The sequence below is a fragment of the Monodelphis domestica genome, chromosome 1 (assembly GCF_027887165.1).
Source record: "Monodelphis domestica isolate mMonDom1 chromosome 1, mMonDom1.pri, whole genome shotgun sequence".
Lineage (NCBI taxonomy): Eukaryota > Metazoa > Chordata > Mammalia > Didelphimorphia > Didelphidae > Monodelphis > Monodelphis domestica.
In genome coordinates this window covers 258,571,945-258,588,011 of record NC_077227.1, presented here as the reverse complement: position 1 = coordinate 258,588,011, position 16,067 = coordinate 258,571,945, and the positions used below count along the sequence as shown (strand labels likewise).

At 40.3% G+C, this 16,067-nt stretch overlaps 1 protein-coding gene across 7 annotated transcripts in view; it reads left to right on the top strand.

Annotated features, from left to right (window-relative positions):
- Positions 1 to 3,032: 3,032 nt before the first annotated feature.
- The window catches only part of PAPLN (papilin, proteoglycan like sulfated glycoprotein), a 91,626-nt gene continuing 78,591 nt past the window's right edge, over positions 3,033 to 16,067 (top strand). For 3 of the 7 annotated variants that reach the window (XR_008914973.1, XR_008914974.1, XM_056810698.1), the window contains exons 1-2: positions 3,035 to 3,674; positions 13,676 to 13,827. Coding sequence is in view for 5 of the 7 variants with exons in the window: in XM_056810698.1 (XP_056666676.1) it covers positions 13,765 to 13,827 (63 nt within the window). In the remaining 2 variants the exon portion in view is untranslated. Of the gene's footprint in view, positions 3,675 to 13,675; positions 13,828 to 16,067 lie in introns of all 7 variants that reach the window. The other 4 variants (XM_056810700.1, XM_056810697.1, XM_007472873.3 and 1 more) reach the window with 4 other exon arrangements.

Sequence of the window (16,067 nt, the reverse complement as noted above, 5' to 3'; positions counted from 1 at the left end):
ATTCATCATCTAACCCCATGATGGGATGGGGTGGGGTGGGCCAAGGAGGGGCTGACTCGTAGATTTTCATGGCTAACCCTGCCTCACCCCTGCTCTCACCTTCCAAACTGAGATCTGGTCAGATTCCCCGAGTTTGAGATCTGAGATGAAAGGGGGAATTCAGAGCACTGCCTAGGAACTACAGAGGGAGAACCTTTGCCCTAGTCAAGAAGATTATACTGTGTTCTCTGGCCCAGTGTAGAGGGAAAGTCCTAAGCAAATCAGGATTTACTTCTGCTTTTAAAGTCTTTCTGCAGCAGGGACATTTTTTCTTGCTTGAAAGTGCAAATTAGAAGCCTGACAAATAAGAGAAGGAAAATTTGAGTGCAAAGGAAGATGGGATGTAAGAAGTAGGACACATCATTCACTGCACTGTGGCTCTGTTCTCTCTTTCCCATCCCATGAAGAAGGAGAGCCACTTAAGGCCAGAGTGTCAGGATGATTGGCATGAGTCCTAGCTTAGGGAAATGGGGTGAGGGATAGAGCTCCTTTATAGAAAACATTTCCTGTATCCTTAAATGTTCTTAGAGCTACTGGGGCACTTTGCTTCTCTTCTTTCTCCATGTTTTGTTAACTTTGCCTAGAGAATTCAGAAAAAAGCCAGGAGTTTGGGAGGAGGGAAAGTTTAGTTCCTAAGATTGACACTGGACAGTTATTTTTCCTTAAGAGAGAAATGGCAGAAAATGAACTGAATTTTTAAAAAGGAAAAAAAAAAGAAGAATTAAGAAGTGCCTGCATAGCATGCATTTGGGAGATGTACTGTTGGAAGAAAAAGCTTTAAGAATAAATAGAAATGATCAATGTGTGTGTGTGTGTGTGTCTGTGTGTACACACATTTGTGCACAAAGTGTGCACTCCCTCCAGGATCCAGACTTTCTCCTCGACCCCTCAAAGCCTTCAAATGGAGGAATGGAGATAGAAATTGACTTCATGAAATAGTGGGAAGAATATTGGCTCTATAGTCAGTGGCTATGGGTTCAAATTTAGCTTCTGATGGCCTTCCAGAATGATCTCAAGCAAATCACTTAATCTCTCCAGGCCTTGGTTTCCTCATCTATAAAATAAGAGGACTGAACTAGATGGCCTCCTACCTGTTCTACATCTGTGATCTTCTGTCTTTTATAACTTAAGCTCTTAAATCTCAAACCAATGCACAGAACTGGTTTGAAATTTAATTCTATGCTATAAAGTGTAGTTTCCCAGTCTGAAGGAGTTTATCCCCTAAATGACAAAAAGAAGAATGATTGGAGGAAAGGGTCAGATGGGATAGGGTAAATGAATGACTCTAATTCGGGATCAGGAGGGCTCAGGTATCCAAATCTTGGAGAAGGGAATTTTGTCACTCTGTCCATGAGTTATCCTAGCCATTTAGCTCCTGAACACTAATGGCTATGAAGGGTGTTTTGGGAGGCCCATTCTACCAGGCATAAAGAGATATTTCTTTTTTAAATTTAATTTAATTTTAAAATATTTTCCCATGGTTACATTATTCTTGTTGTCTCTGTTACCTCTTCTCTCCCCCTCCCGGAACTGATAAGCAATTACACTATTATCACTCAAATCCTATTTCTATCTCATTCATTTTTGTAATAATCTTTTAAAACCAAAACTCCAAATCATGTGTCCATATAAACAAGTGATAAATCATGTTTTCTTCTTGATTTCTACTTTCACAGTTCTTTCTCTAGATGTGGATAGTGTTCTTTCTCATAAATCCCTCTGGATTATCCTGGATCATTGCATTACTTTTAGTAGCAAAGTCAATTGCATTTGATCACCCCACAATGTTCCAGTTTCTGTGTATAATATTCTCCTGGTTCTGCTTATTTCACTTTGCATCAGTTCATGGAAGTCTTTCCAGTTCTTATATAAATCAAGCCATTCATTATTCATTATAGCACAATAGTATTCCATCACTATCATATACCACAATTTGTTCATCTATTCCCCAAACTGATGGACATGCCTTCAATTTTCAATTTTTTGACACCACAAAAAGCACAGTTATAAATATTTTTGTACAAATATAACTTTTCTCATTTTTAAAAAAATCTCTCATAAAGAGATATTTCTGATGAACCCAGGACAGGAAAATTAGGAAACTAGGGTTTTAGTAATGTATGAATCTACAACTAACCAGCTGTAAAACCTGGACAAACCATTTAATTTAGCTGAAAGAACTTTCTCTGTTAAAATTAGGGGAGTTGACTAGATGATCGATAAAAGAGATCTATTTTATTCTGGGTAACAGAAGGACTCATTGTTGGAAGAAATCGTGGAACCAAGAGAAGAAAAGACAACCTTAGAGAACTCAGTAGAAAGTTAAACCTATTCTGACTCTCTTATTGGCCAAGGGAAATTTTTGTACTGAATTTGGGCTGGGGATAGAAGTCCCTACACGTTCTGTATCCTTGTATCCCCAGTGCTTAGCGCAATACCTGGCATGTTATTGTTGTTCAGTTGGGTCTGATTCTACTTGACTCCATGCCCTTTCCATGAGGTTTTCTTAGCAAAGATATTGGTATGCTTCGCCATTTCCTTCTCCAGTGTGTCCCCATTTTACAGATGGGGAACTGAGGGAATTAAGGGTTAAAGGACAACCCAAGGTCATACATTAGTGAGTGTCTGAGATCACATTTTAATTCCTCTCTTCCTGCTTCCAAGCTCCGTGCTCTGTCCACTGTGGCATCGAGCTGCCCACCTGGTAAATAGGAAAGAGCTTCATAAATGACTTTTGATTGATTGATGAGTTTTTTTTTTTTTCTGTAAAACAAGAGGGTTGGACTCGATGTCTTCTAAGGACCCCTTCACTCTACATATATAAGTCCCACCTCCCCCGTCCTATGACTGACACCCTTCCTTTCCCAACTTTCTCCGTGTTTCCTCTCTACTTTTAGGAGAAAGCGCTGCAAGGTAGGTCTGGCTAACAAGTTCGGAACAGCTCCCTCCCATCTCCTAACTGGAGGATGCGCAGTCTGTTCCAGTCCAGAAATAAAGCTGAGAAGGCAATAAATACCTGCGAAAGAAAAACGCACAACAGGGCCTGAGGGGTTTTTGTTCCGGGGGAATGGACTAAAAAGGGAGAGAAACAAAGAACGGGGCGAGGTCTTCAGGGGTTCCTCCCCTGCTCAGTCTTATTTTCTCTCGTCCCTTTCTCTTTCCTTTCCTTTCTTCGAGATAGGAGTTCTGGGTGGCCATAAAACTAGTTGAGCCGGGGGCTCCGCCCCAGTCTATTTGGTAGTCGGGGTTTAGGAGCGAAGCTCCAAGCGCCTGGGGGAACCGAACCTCGAGCCTGGACCCCGGAGGGGGCTGCACCGGGCGGGCTTTTTAACTGCAAACTCTCTGGAGGAGCGGCGGGAGCCAAAGGAAGTTCGAAACACCCAAGGCACTCTTCCTTTTAGGGCAACGGGGAGAGGCAGCAGCTCGGGGCCGGGAGAAGTCACGGGCTCTGGCGGAGGCGCCAAACAGCCTCACCTGCGCGCCTAGAACCCACCTGCCCTCGCACACGCAGCCACACCTACGCGGGCCGACACAAGAAACCACACGTCCCTTACACACTCACTCGCCCTTACGTCTATACTCGCGTGCAGCCAGGCACCCAGATTGGCGAGCACAAAAGAACGCGCATCAGGGAGGTAAGATGCTGTCCTTACTTTTTACCTTGACTTTAGAGCATTTCCCTTTAATGTCACTCTTTGACCCACACATCTTACTTTCCTTGCCGTTTTCTATCGGGAATAATTTTTCTTCTCCCTCACCCACTTCAGGAGAAGCTGCGTGGATTTGGGGAGAGAGGTCGGGAAGACCTAAATTCAAGTTCAATCCCTAAAAATTAACTGTCTGCGTGACCCCGGGCAAGTCCTTTAACTTCTCCTTAGGTAGTTCTCCAGGTGGTTACAGAATTTTGGAGCTCCTCAGAGGAGCTAGTTTCTGCATGCTCTTTCCTCTATTAGATTAGAAACTCCTGGAAAACGGGGACCATTTTTACCTTTTTTACTTAGCACACAGTCTGCCACATAGTAGATACTTAATAAATGTTTGTATCTTAAGCCAAAGGCAGCTAGTGGATAGAGTACTGGACCTAGAGTCAGAAGATCTGCGTTCAAATACGGCCGGGGAGGGGTGAGGTGGGGGGCGGGGGTCTCCGAATCAATGACATCACAGGTCCAAATCATTAATAATATCTGATCTTGATACTGTTGCTTTAAAATTTTACATACGATTCAATTTTATCTTTACAAGGATCCTGTGACCAGAATGAAAGTCTGCTTTCTGGGTACAAACTCCAACAAGCTCCTGACTGGATGGGACTTTTCCCCCTTTGAATGAGCTTCTGCACCTATTACCTACACCCATGGTTAATGCGCCTGGGATTTAATCTCGGTGCGAAGCCAAACATTCCGGAGCTGTGGGTGAGGTGATGGGAGGGAGGAGACCGCAGCTCCAGATCCAGCTGGATTAGAACTGGGGGGGAGGGGGGAAGTTTTGCTTTATAAGTAGATTCTGTCCTACCCAGTTCCCTGCTGCAAATGTATGGGCGGTTGAGTAATTTAGGGGTGGGGGTGGGGAGGGGGAGAGAAACCCTCAGGTGAATTGAGTTGTTAATCGCATCCAGACTCATCTTTTGAGAAAACTCCCTTCCTTTCCTATTTAAGAAATGCTCAACGTAGGAAAGAAACAAGCCATTGAAACAAGGGACCTAAAGCAAGAAACAGTCTCTTCTGGGCACCTGGCTTATGTTGGAAGCTAAACTTCACCACACTTTTCTCGTTGGCTCTGCTGGATTCCCTTAGAGCAGGGGTCCCCAAACTTTTTACACAGGGGGCCAGTTCACCGTCCCTCAGACTTTTGGAGGGCCAGACTATTAAAAAAACAACTATGAACAAATCTGCATACCGCTCACCATGCTGACATCTTCCATTGTGCAGTCACATACCTTTGGGTGCCTTGTTCTCCCTCGTCAGTTACTCTCAGAACAAGGTGCCACCCAAAGGATTATGTCACCAGAAGTAATACTGTAATGTGACTTCGAGCTTTGCAATGCCACCACATACAGTGTGCCTTTCATTGACCAACAATGAAAGAGGTGCCCCTTCTGGAAGTGTGGGGGCCAGATAAATGGCCTTAAGGGGCTGCATGTGGCCCATGGGCCATAGTTTGGGGACCCCTGCCTTAGAGGCAAGACTAGCCTAAGGAGTCATAGAACCAGTACTTTCCTTAAACCATACCACTTGGGTATAGTTTACCCATCTCTTTACTCCCTACCCATTGTCTGAAATTATTATTCCAATAATAGCAATAATAATAATAGCAATCATTTATATAGCACCTACTATGTGCCACATACTTTACATATATCTTATTTGATCTAACAATTCTGGGAAGTAGGTGCTATTACTATCCCTGTTTTGTAGTTGAGGAAACTGAGGCAACCAGAAGTTTTAGGTACTTGCCCAAAGTCACATAACTAGTAAGTATCTGAGGCTGTATTTGAATGCAGATTTTTTGACTCCAGGTTCAGCATTCTATCTTCTAGATGCCTTTGGCTTATGATACTAATATTTATTATGTACCTACTATGTACCAAGGACTGTGCTAAGCACTGGGGAATCCCCCCCCCCCCCAAAGGCAAACATAGTCCTTACTTTTTATGAGTTTCTAGTCTCATAATGGGGGAGACAGCAAGCAAAAAACTATGTACAAACAAGCTATATACAAGATAAAATGGTAATAATTAAGAGAGGGAAGGCACTAGAATTAAGATAGGGAAAGACTTTCTGTGGAAGGTGGGAGTGTAGCTGAGAGTCAAATTCAGGAGGAGGAGGTGGGGAGAGCATTTCAGGAATATTAAGCACTGGCTTCAAGAACAGGCAAAAGATTGTCCCTACCCTCAAAGAGCTCAAAACCTAATGGGGAAATAAGTAACAAACAAATAGGTACAAACAAGCTATATTTGGGACACAGGAAATAAAAACGAAGAATTAGGAGGTATTGGGAAAGGCTTCCTTTGGAACACAGGTGCCAAAACTATGGCCTGAGGGCAGCATGTGGCCCACAACACTTTCAAGTGTAGCTAAACCAGATTAAAATGTGGTTACCACCTGATTTCTAATGTGCTAATATGTTAATTTAAAAAAGAAATATATGTGATCTTTAGTTTACATGCAGTCCTCAGGGTTATATATACCATTTAGAGGAACCTATTTCTATCTTTTTGACATAGCTGCTGTGCATGAGACTTTAGGTGAGATTTGAAAGAAGTCAGGAAAGTCAGAAGACATGAGGAGGGAGTGCATTCCAGGCAGAACAACTAGAGAAAATACTCAGAACTAAGATATGGGGTGTCTTGCTCCTGGCACAGCAATGAGACCACTGTCAGGAGCAAGGTGTAAGAAGACTGGAAATGGGGCCACCTAGGTGGATCAGTGGTTTGAGGACCAGACCTAAAGATAGGAGGTCCTGGGTTTAAATCTGGCCCCAGATTCTTCCTAGCTGTATGACCCTGGTCAAATCACTTAACCCAAATTGCCAAGCCTGTCTCATTCTGTTTTGGAATCAATCTACAAGGCTGACTCTTAAGATTGAAAGTAAAGGTTTAAAAAAAAAAACTGGAAAGATAGGAGAGACTTTGAATGTCAAAGAGATGATTTTCATATTTGACCCTAGAGGTGATAGGGAATCAAGGGAGTTTATTGAGTAGGAAGGTGACATGGTGAGACCTGCTTTGAATCACTCTGGTGGCTGAATGGAGGATGGTTTGGAACCGGGGTAGACTTGAGACCCACCAGCAGGCTATTGCAATAACTCATTTTTTAATTGATGAGTATCCTTGATGATAGTACCTTGGGTTAGTTAGTCACCCAGCAGAAAACAGAGCTTTGAGAGAAACATATACACTGACTTGGTTCTACAAAGGAAAGGCTTTATCAACCCTTGCTTTGAATATAGTCACTTTGAAATCTGAGGTCTGAGTGACAGACTTTTGAAATTTTAATTATTTTTCCAGATTGCATGTCAATATAATTTTAAATATTTATTTTCTGACATTTTGTCATGTTGGGAAACAAGCCACATATTGCTTATGTTAGAGAAAAATTAATGAAGGAAATAAAGTGAAGAATGGCATGCTTCAATTTGCATTCAAGTTCTGCCTGCTCTTTCTATATGGTGGATATCCCTTTTCATCATGAATCCCTTAGAGTTGTCCTGGATCCTTGCTGATATTAGTTGTCATTCAGAGCTGATTATTGTATGTTATTGTTGTTACTGTATATATATACAAGGTTCTGGTTCTGCTCCCTTCATTTTACAGGTATTAGGCATTCTTGATCATTTTGTTTATTCTTGTGTTGTCAGACTTCTCCGCTCTAATCGGTCTAGTATCCCCATTTATTCAACAGCATTTCTTTTTTCTCTCTCTCTCTCTCTCTCTTTTTTTAAAACCCTTACCTTCCATCTTAGAGTCAATCCTGTGTATTGGCTCCAAGGCAGAAGAGTGGTAAGGGCTAAGCAATGGGAGTTAAGTGACTTGCCCAGGGTCACACAGCTGGGAAGTGTCTGAGGCCAGATTTGAACCCAGGACCTTCCGTCTCTAGACCTGACTCTCAATACACTGAGGCACCCAGCTACCCCCTCAAAAGCATTTCTTTTTTCTCTTTCTCTCTCTCTCTCTCTCTCTTTTTTAAAAACCCTTACCTTCCATCTTAGAGTCAATCCTGTGTATTGGCTCCAAGGCAGAAGAGTGGTAAGGGCTAAGCAATGGGAGTTAAGTGATTTGCCCAGGGTCACACAGCTGGGAAGTGTCTGAGGCCAGATTTGAACCCAGGACCTTCCGTCTCTAGACCTGACTCTCAATACACTGAGGCACCCAGCTACCCCCTCAAAAGCATTTCTTTTTTCTCTTTCTCTCTCTCTCTCTCTCTCTTTTTTAAAAACCCTTACCTTCCATCTTAGAGTCAATCCTGTGTATTGGCTCCAAGGCAGAAGAGTGGTAAGGGCTAAGCAATGGGAGTTAAGTGATTTGCCCAGGGTCACACAACTAGGAAGTGTCTGGGGCTAGATTTGAACCCAGGACCTTCCGTCTCTAGACCTGACTCTCAATACACTGAGGCACCCAGCTACCCCCTCAACAGCATTTCTTAAGCACTTACTATGTGCCAGATACTGTCCTAGGTTCTGGATCTAAAAAGATGAAAGTGAGATAGTCTCTAACATCAAAGAGCTTACTTTATAATTGGAGGGGGGGAGGAACAACATTTATTTAGGTAAATAAATACAAAACATAAATTTAGGATGAGATCAGTCAGCTATAGAAAATTCTGCTTCCAGCTTTGAGCTTAACTGACATCCTGCTTTGGGTGTTACTGTGCACTTTCAGAAGGAACTAGAGCTTGTACCCTAGGGTCAGTAGAAGTTTTGGCTCTGGGACTTTCCATTTCTCAAATAGGAGCTTAGTTTGAGGTGGCTTGATTCTTGACTCTTCTTACCAACTCAAGCTCTTCAGCTGGACTCTACTCCTGGGCTGGGTGCAACCCATGTGTTCTATGGCTGTGTGCTTAGTAAAATAACATTGACATTGGGAGAGGAAACCCCCCCCCCCTTCAATCCCCTTGCTGCAATCTCCAAGACATGCAAAGAAGAAGCTGAATAGCAAACTCAAAAGTTGAGTTCCTCCTTCACAGCACAGCTAGTATGGATGACTCCTCCACTTTTTAAACTCCTAGTCCTTCCTGATTGACTGTTTTGGTGAGAGGGTTGAGAAAAGAGTATTAGAGCAGGCTCATTCCCTCTATCAATTTTCAGTCTCATTTCCTTGTTCCTCATTTACTTTTTTGAAAAATTAATTTTTTTTATTCAGCCCCTTCTTTCCCTCCCCACACCACAAAAGGCACCATCTAGCGAAATATATAGACTATGTCTTTCGTGTTTCCATTTCTCAGTTTATCCTCTGGATGTGAACATTTATGAGTTATTCTCTTCATTTGAGTCTTCATTATTTCATGTAGTTCTTTACAAGTTTTTTTTTTAATGAATTTGCTCCTTGTTTTTTACAACAGTAGCATTCTATCACAATCTCATACCATAATTTGTTAGCCATTCCCCAATTGATGGAAGTCCCCTCAATTTTCAGTTCTTTGCCACCACAAATAGAGGTGCTTTTAGTATTTTGCAACATGTAAATTGTTTTCTTTTTTCCCTGATCTCCTTGGGAAATAGATACTATTGCTGGGTCTAAAGATATACATAATTTTATAGCTTTCTGGGTATAATTCCAAATTGCTCTCCAAAATGGTTGGATAGGTTCATAGTTCCACCAACAATGTATTAGTGTCTCCACTTTTCCACATCCTCTCTAACACATCACTTTAGCCAATCTGATGGGTGTGAGGTGATACTTCAGGATTGTTCTGGTTTGCATTTTCCTAATCAGTAGTGATATTGAGCATTTTGTTTTGTGTGTCTATATAAGGCTTAGATTTCTTCATTGGAAACTTTCATTTGCTTTGTACAAGGTGCAAATGGGTCACTCAAAGCTTGAAATGGATGTGCCCTTCACTGGCCCATTCTATCCTGTAATCTCATCAAGGACATTGGAGAGCCTTGATTAGTCAACCTGGGGAACCAACCCATTTAGATCACATGGTCAATTCCAATTAGTTCTCTGGTGACTTACAAGGGTTCAAACATTGTCCTACTGAGTACTTCTCATGCCTGGAAATGCCTGGAAAGGTAGTCTAAAGCCAGATTGTGAAGGTTTTTCTTTTTCTTTTTTTTAATCCTCATTTTCTGTCTTAGTAACAACTCTGAAGACAGAAGGTCAAAGGCTAGGTAAACAAGGTTAAGTGACTTGCCCAGGGTCACACAGCTAGGAAGTGTCTGAGGTCATATTTGAACCCAGGTCCTTTGGATTTCAGGCTCAGGGGAAGGCTTTTCAATACTGGTGCTGCCCAGCCCTATCAGGGCTTGGATATGTCATCCAAGTCTAACTTTGTGGATTGTTTATAAATTTTTTTAATGTTCTCATTTATGACATTCAGTTAACAAATAAATATTTTTTATAGATTATATAAAAATATAAAATTATATTTAAAAAAACAAATTAAATATTCTTTGCTATTTTCCTAGCTTCTAACTTGTCTCTGGAAAAGACCAGAGTAGCAGTAGGGATTGGTTTATAAGGACTGTCAGAGTGGTTTCATTTTCCATTGCTACTAAGCTGCCATCTTGGATTCCTAGCAGTAGGGATTGGCAAGACACCTTCATGGGTAGAACAGTGCTAAGTCAGTTCTTGGGATTTCCTAGAGTACTTCAGCAAAGTCTCTTCTTCTACCCAAAGAAGAGGGTGACATTCTCCATCTGAACACAGAGAAGATCTTTCAGGGCCAAAGCAGCATTTGTTTATGAATCACAGGTTCTCAGTGTTGTCGGGGCACTCAGAAGCCACCTCATCTGACCAGTACTTGGTGTCGTTCTACATTATCCCAGACAAATGGTCATCTGCCAAGAAAGACCACCTTTAAGAGGAAGCTCCCCAACTGCACAGGAAGGTCCAGTTTACTTTTTGGACTGCCCTGATTGTTGGGAAATTCCTGATGCCTGGGACACTTTTTAGCTATATGAACCTGGGCAAGTCACTTAACCCTGTTTGATTCTTTTCCTCAGTTGTGATATAATTAATACTAATATATAATATATCAATATATATACATAAAATACATTATATTGATTAATATAATGTATAATAACTATATAAATAAATAATATAAAATTAATTGATAGAAATAAATACTATAAATATAAATAATGAATAAGTATAAATATAAATAAATCAGTATTATATAAATATAGCTAAAATAAAGATAAATACTATATGTATATCACATACGTATATAATATAATAATCATATAATGAGGGCATCATACATTGGGATGTGAAAAATGATCTGGAGAAGCAAAGGGCAAGCATCTTTGTATAAAGATTAAAATTTTGGGAAACTGAGGCAGGTAGAAATTAGTTTCTCTCTGCAAGGAGTATTATTTTTTAGAGATTTATTGAAGATTAAGGATTAAGGAAAATACAGGATAAGAAAGCAGGTGTCTAGGCCCACGGGCCTAGACAACCTCACCTACATTACGAAAAGAGACAGGTCTGCTTGGAAGCTGCAACGGGAAAAAGAAAAGACCCCGCCTATGGCGGAGACCCTTTAAATCATAATCTGCTCTCAGTCCAGGTGAGAATTCAGTGAGATTACAAAGCATTCTGGGGAAGTGGAGCAAGGACTTCTGGGGATTGAAGTCCTGGATTCAAGTCTCTATTTTTACATTTTGCTAAGAAAACCCAAAATGGGGGAGTCAGACTCACCTGAAGTGAGTGGACAACAGCAAACAACTGTGGGCCCTAGAAGCCAGGGACCTAATGCATTGGAAATAATTCTGTATTTGCCAATGGGGGAAACCCCAGCACTCAGAGTTGGGACACCCTATACTTCTGTCAATAAAGAGGTAGTAGGCCAAGAAAGAGATGTGGCACATCCAGAATATATCAGTGGACAAGCATGTAGGAAACAGTTCCAATGGTTCAGGCATTTTTGAGGCACAGGACCTACAAAAACAAAGAAACAAAATGGCCCCTTTGGGTCTTACCTTTGTTATAAAATGAAGAAATTGGATTTTACCATTTCCTAGTTTCCTACCAACTTTGTAATTCTATAGATAGTTCTGTAAACATGATAACATTGTGCAGCCAGTGCTTGGAGTTAGGTACTTAGCGTCAGGGAGTTAGGCTTGAGTTAGAATCTTGCCTTAGGTACTTACCAACTGTGTGACCCTGGGTAAATAGTTTAACCTTTTTTCAGCCTCAGTGTCCTCATCTGTAAAATGGGAATAATAATAGCACCTACCTCACAGGATTGTTTTGAGAATAAAATCAAATGAGATAATCAGTTTGCAAAGTACTTTGCAAACCTTGAAGTGATATAATGCTAATACTTTTAGTTATTATTTAAATAGAATTTATTTTTTTTAATTACACATAAAAGTAATTCATTTTCTAAAATTTTAAGTTCCAAATTCTCTCTTTCCCTCTCCCTGAGATGGTAAAGCAATTTGATTTAGGTTAGTTATTATTATTAATTAGATATATATTTCTTAAAGTAGGTTAAAAGTTGAGTGGGAGAATATTTTCCAGTCCTATTATTTTTCCTGTATTTTTAGTTTAGGGATATAAAATATATTCTCCTTTACATGTGACATTGCTCTCCAGTATTTCTAAGGGGTAAGAGAAGGGAAGGGGAGGAGAAACATTTATCAAGCACCAGACATTGTGCTAACTGCTTCACAAATATTACTTTGACTTGATCCTTCTAACAGCCCTGTGAGTTAGGTACTATTATAATTCCTATTTTACAGATGAAGACATTGAGGCAGACTAAAGTTAAGTGACTTGCAACCAAATGCAAACCAGTAAGATTGAGTCAGAATTTTAACTCATGTCTTCTTTTCTCTAGCTAAGAACTCTATACCTTGTTCCTATATACTATATCCTCAATACATATTGAGTCCAATTTCCAATGAAAGTTCAATTTGAGTCTAGTTTCTAGGGATGGAACCAGGGACTGAAAAACAGGTTTTTATCCTGTCTCTGGCATTTCCTAGTTGTGTGAACTTGGGCAAGGCTCTTAACCCTGTTTGCCTCAGTTTCCTCATTTGTCAAATGGGCTGGAGAAAAAGACAAAATCATTCCAGTGTTTTTGCCAAGAAAATCCCAAATGGAATCATGAAGAGTCAGACATGACTGAAACATCTGAGTAACAACAAAATGAAATTAGTTGCCAAATCTCATCTCTTTTATCTCTTCAATATCATTGGCCTCTGTCTCTATTCTTACCACAAGTACTCTATTTAAAAAAAAAAAAAAGTTTTTTAAGCCCTTCCAAGGCAGAAGAGAGATAAGGGCTAGGTAATGGGGGTCAAGTGACTTGCCCAGGGTCACACAGGATTTTCTTTTTTTAGACTCTTACCTTCCACCTTAGAATCAATACTGTGTATTAGTATCAAGGCAGAAGAGTACTAAGGACTAGGCAATGGGGGTTAAGTGACTTGCTTGGGGCCACACAGCTGGGGAGTGTCTGAGGCCAGATTTGAAAGCAGGACCTCCCTTCTCTAGGCTTAACTCTCAATCCACTGAGCCATCCAGCTGCCCCTACCACAAGCACTCTAGCCTAGACCCTCATCACTTTTGCCTGGATTATTGCAATGACCTAGATGGTCTTACAACACAACATCCAATTTCTCCTTTCCCAGTCCAATTTCTACATGGCTGCCAAATGGATATTTCTCAGCTACACATCTGACCAGGTCAGTGCCTACTGAGCTCAAGAAGCTGGAGTGCCTCCCAGTGAGTGTAGGATAAAATTCAAACTCCTCTGTGCCTGCATTTGGGTAACTTTACCCTACCAGCTTGCCAATGGGATTAGCTTTGGTTCCACCATATCCACCCTCCCTGTCACCTCCATCCTTCTGGTCAAACTTTGACAAAGAGAAGGGAGCACGTTGTGAAACACTCTAGAGACATCTCTGTGAGGGGAAGCATCTAGGTAGTCTGATGCATTGATTGGGAACTTCTTTATTCTTGCAGGAGTTGGCTCCTGCCTTATCCCTCTTTTCACTACTTTGTACCCCTGGAAAGCCTTGGACTTATTGGAGCCTTTTAGTCCTGTTCAGAAGATGAAGACGCATCTCCTATTGTTGATGCTGCTGCTGCTGCTGCCTCCATTGCCTGTATCCTCAGTAAGTGAGACTGCCTTCTCAAGGGAGGAGGGCTGGAAACTGAGAGGGAATTGGGTCATTGTTGTTGATGCAGCATTGGACATAGAGTCAGGAAGACTTGTGTTCTTTTTAAAAAAAATTTATTTTAATCATCATGCAAAGCCTATTTCCATATTGGCATTGTTGTCAGAGTAAACTCGTACAGAACCAAAACCCCAAAATAAAACCATAAATACACCGATGTGAAAGACGACTCCACCAGTTCTTTCTCTGGAGGTGGATAGCATTCCCCATCATAAGTCTTTCAGGATTGTCCCAGATCACTAGCTCAACATTGCTGTTATTGTGTTCAAAGTTCTCCCAGTTCCACTTATTTCACTCTGTATCAGTTCCTGCAGATCTTTCCAGCTTTTTCTGAAATCATCTTGCTTACCATTTCTTATAGCACAATAGTATTCCATCACCAACATGTACCACAATTTGTTCATTCATTCCCCAGTCAAAGGGCATCCCCTCATTTTCCAATTCTTTGCCATTACAAAAAGAATAACTATAAGTATTTTTGTGCAAGTAGGTCCTTTCCCCTTTTTTATTATCTCTTTGTTATATGGATCCAGTAGTGACATTACCAGATCAAAGGATATGCACAGTTTTATAGCCCTTTGGGCATAGTTCCAAATTTCCTTCCAGAATGGTTCAATCAGTTCACAACTCCATCAACAATGCATTAGTGTCCCAATTTTGCCACATCCCCTCCAATATTTACCCCTTTCCTTTATTGCCATATTGACCAATCTGATAGACATAAAGGTGGTACCTCATAGTTTGTATTTCTCCAGTTAAGAGTGATTTAGAACATTTTTTCTTATGATTATTGATGACTTTGGTTTCTTCATCTGAAAATTATTTGTTCATATCCTTTGACCATTTGTCAATTGAGGAATGGATTTTATTCTTATAAACTTGACTTAGTTTCCTGTAAATTTGAGAAATTAGACCTTTATCAGAGACATTTGCTATACAATTTTTTCCTGGTTTGTTGTTTCCCTTCTAATCTTGGTTATATTAGTTTTGTTTATACAAAAGTTTTTAATTTAATACAATTAAAATTATTTGTTTTACATCTTCTAATACTCTCTAGCTATTGCTTTATCATAAATTTTTCCCTTCTCCAGAGATCTGCCTGGTAAATTATTCTTTGTTACCTTAATTTGATTATGGTATCACTCTTTATATCTAAATTGTATATCCATTTTGATCTTATATTAGTATAGGATGTGAGATATTGGTCTATACCTAGCTTCTGCCATACTGTTTTCCAATTTTCCCAGTGGTTTTTGTTAAATAGTGAGTTCTTATTACAAAAGCTGGGATCTTTGAGTTTATCAAAAAATAGATTGCTAAGGTCATTTACCTCTGTATATTGTGCATCCATCTAATCTACTCCATTTATCTACAGTTCTGTTCCTTAGCTAGTACCAGATTGGTGTTTTTGTTGTTGTTGTTTTTTGTTTGTTGTTTTTAAACCCTTACCTTCCTTCTTGGAATCAATACTCAGAATTGGTTCCAAGGCAGAAGAGTGGCAAGGGCTAGGCAATGGGGGTCAAGTGGCTTGCCCAGATTCATACAGCTAAGAAGTGTCTGAGGTCAGATTGGAACCCAGGACCTTCCATCTCTAGCTCTGGCTCTCAATCCACTGAACCACCTACCTGCACCACCACCCCCCCCCACCCCCCGATTGTTTTGATGATTGCTGTTTTATAGTTGTTTGAGATCTGGTTCACTAGGCCCCCATCCTTCACATTTTTTCCCCATTAATTCCCTTCATATTCTTGACCTTTTGTTCTTCCAGATGAATTTTGTTATTATTTTTTCTTGTTCTATAAAATAATTATTTGGTAGTTTGATATGGTACTCAATAAATAATTTAGGTAGAGTTGTTATTTTTATTGTATTAGCTCAGCCTGCCCATGAACAATTAGATCGGACTTTATTTGGGTAAAAAGTGTTTTGTAGTTGTGTTCATATAATTCCTGTGTTTGCCTTGGCAAGTAGATTTCCAGGTGTTTTATATTGTTTAGAGTGTTTTAAATGGAATTTCTTTTTCTGGCTCTTGTTGCTAGACTTTGTTGGTAATATATAGAAGTGCTGATGATTTATGTAGGTTGATTTTGTATTCTGTGACTTTACTAAAGTTATTAATTCATTTATCTAGGTTTTTAGTTGATTCTCTAAGTGTACCATGATATCATCTGCAGAGT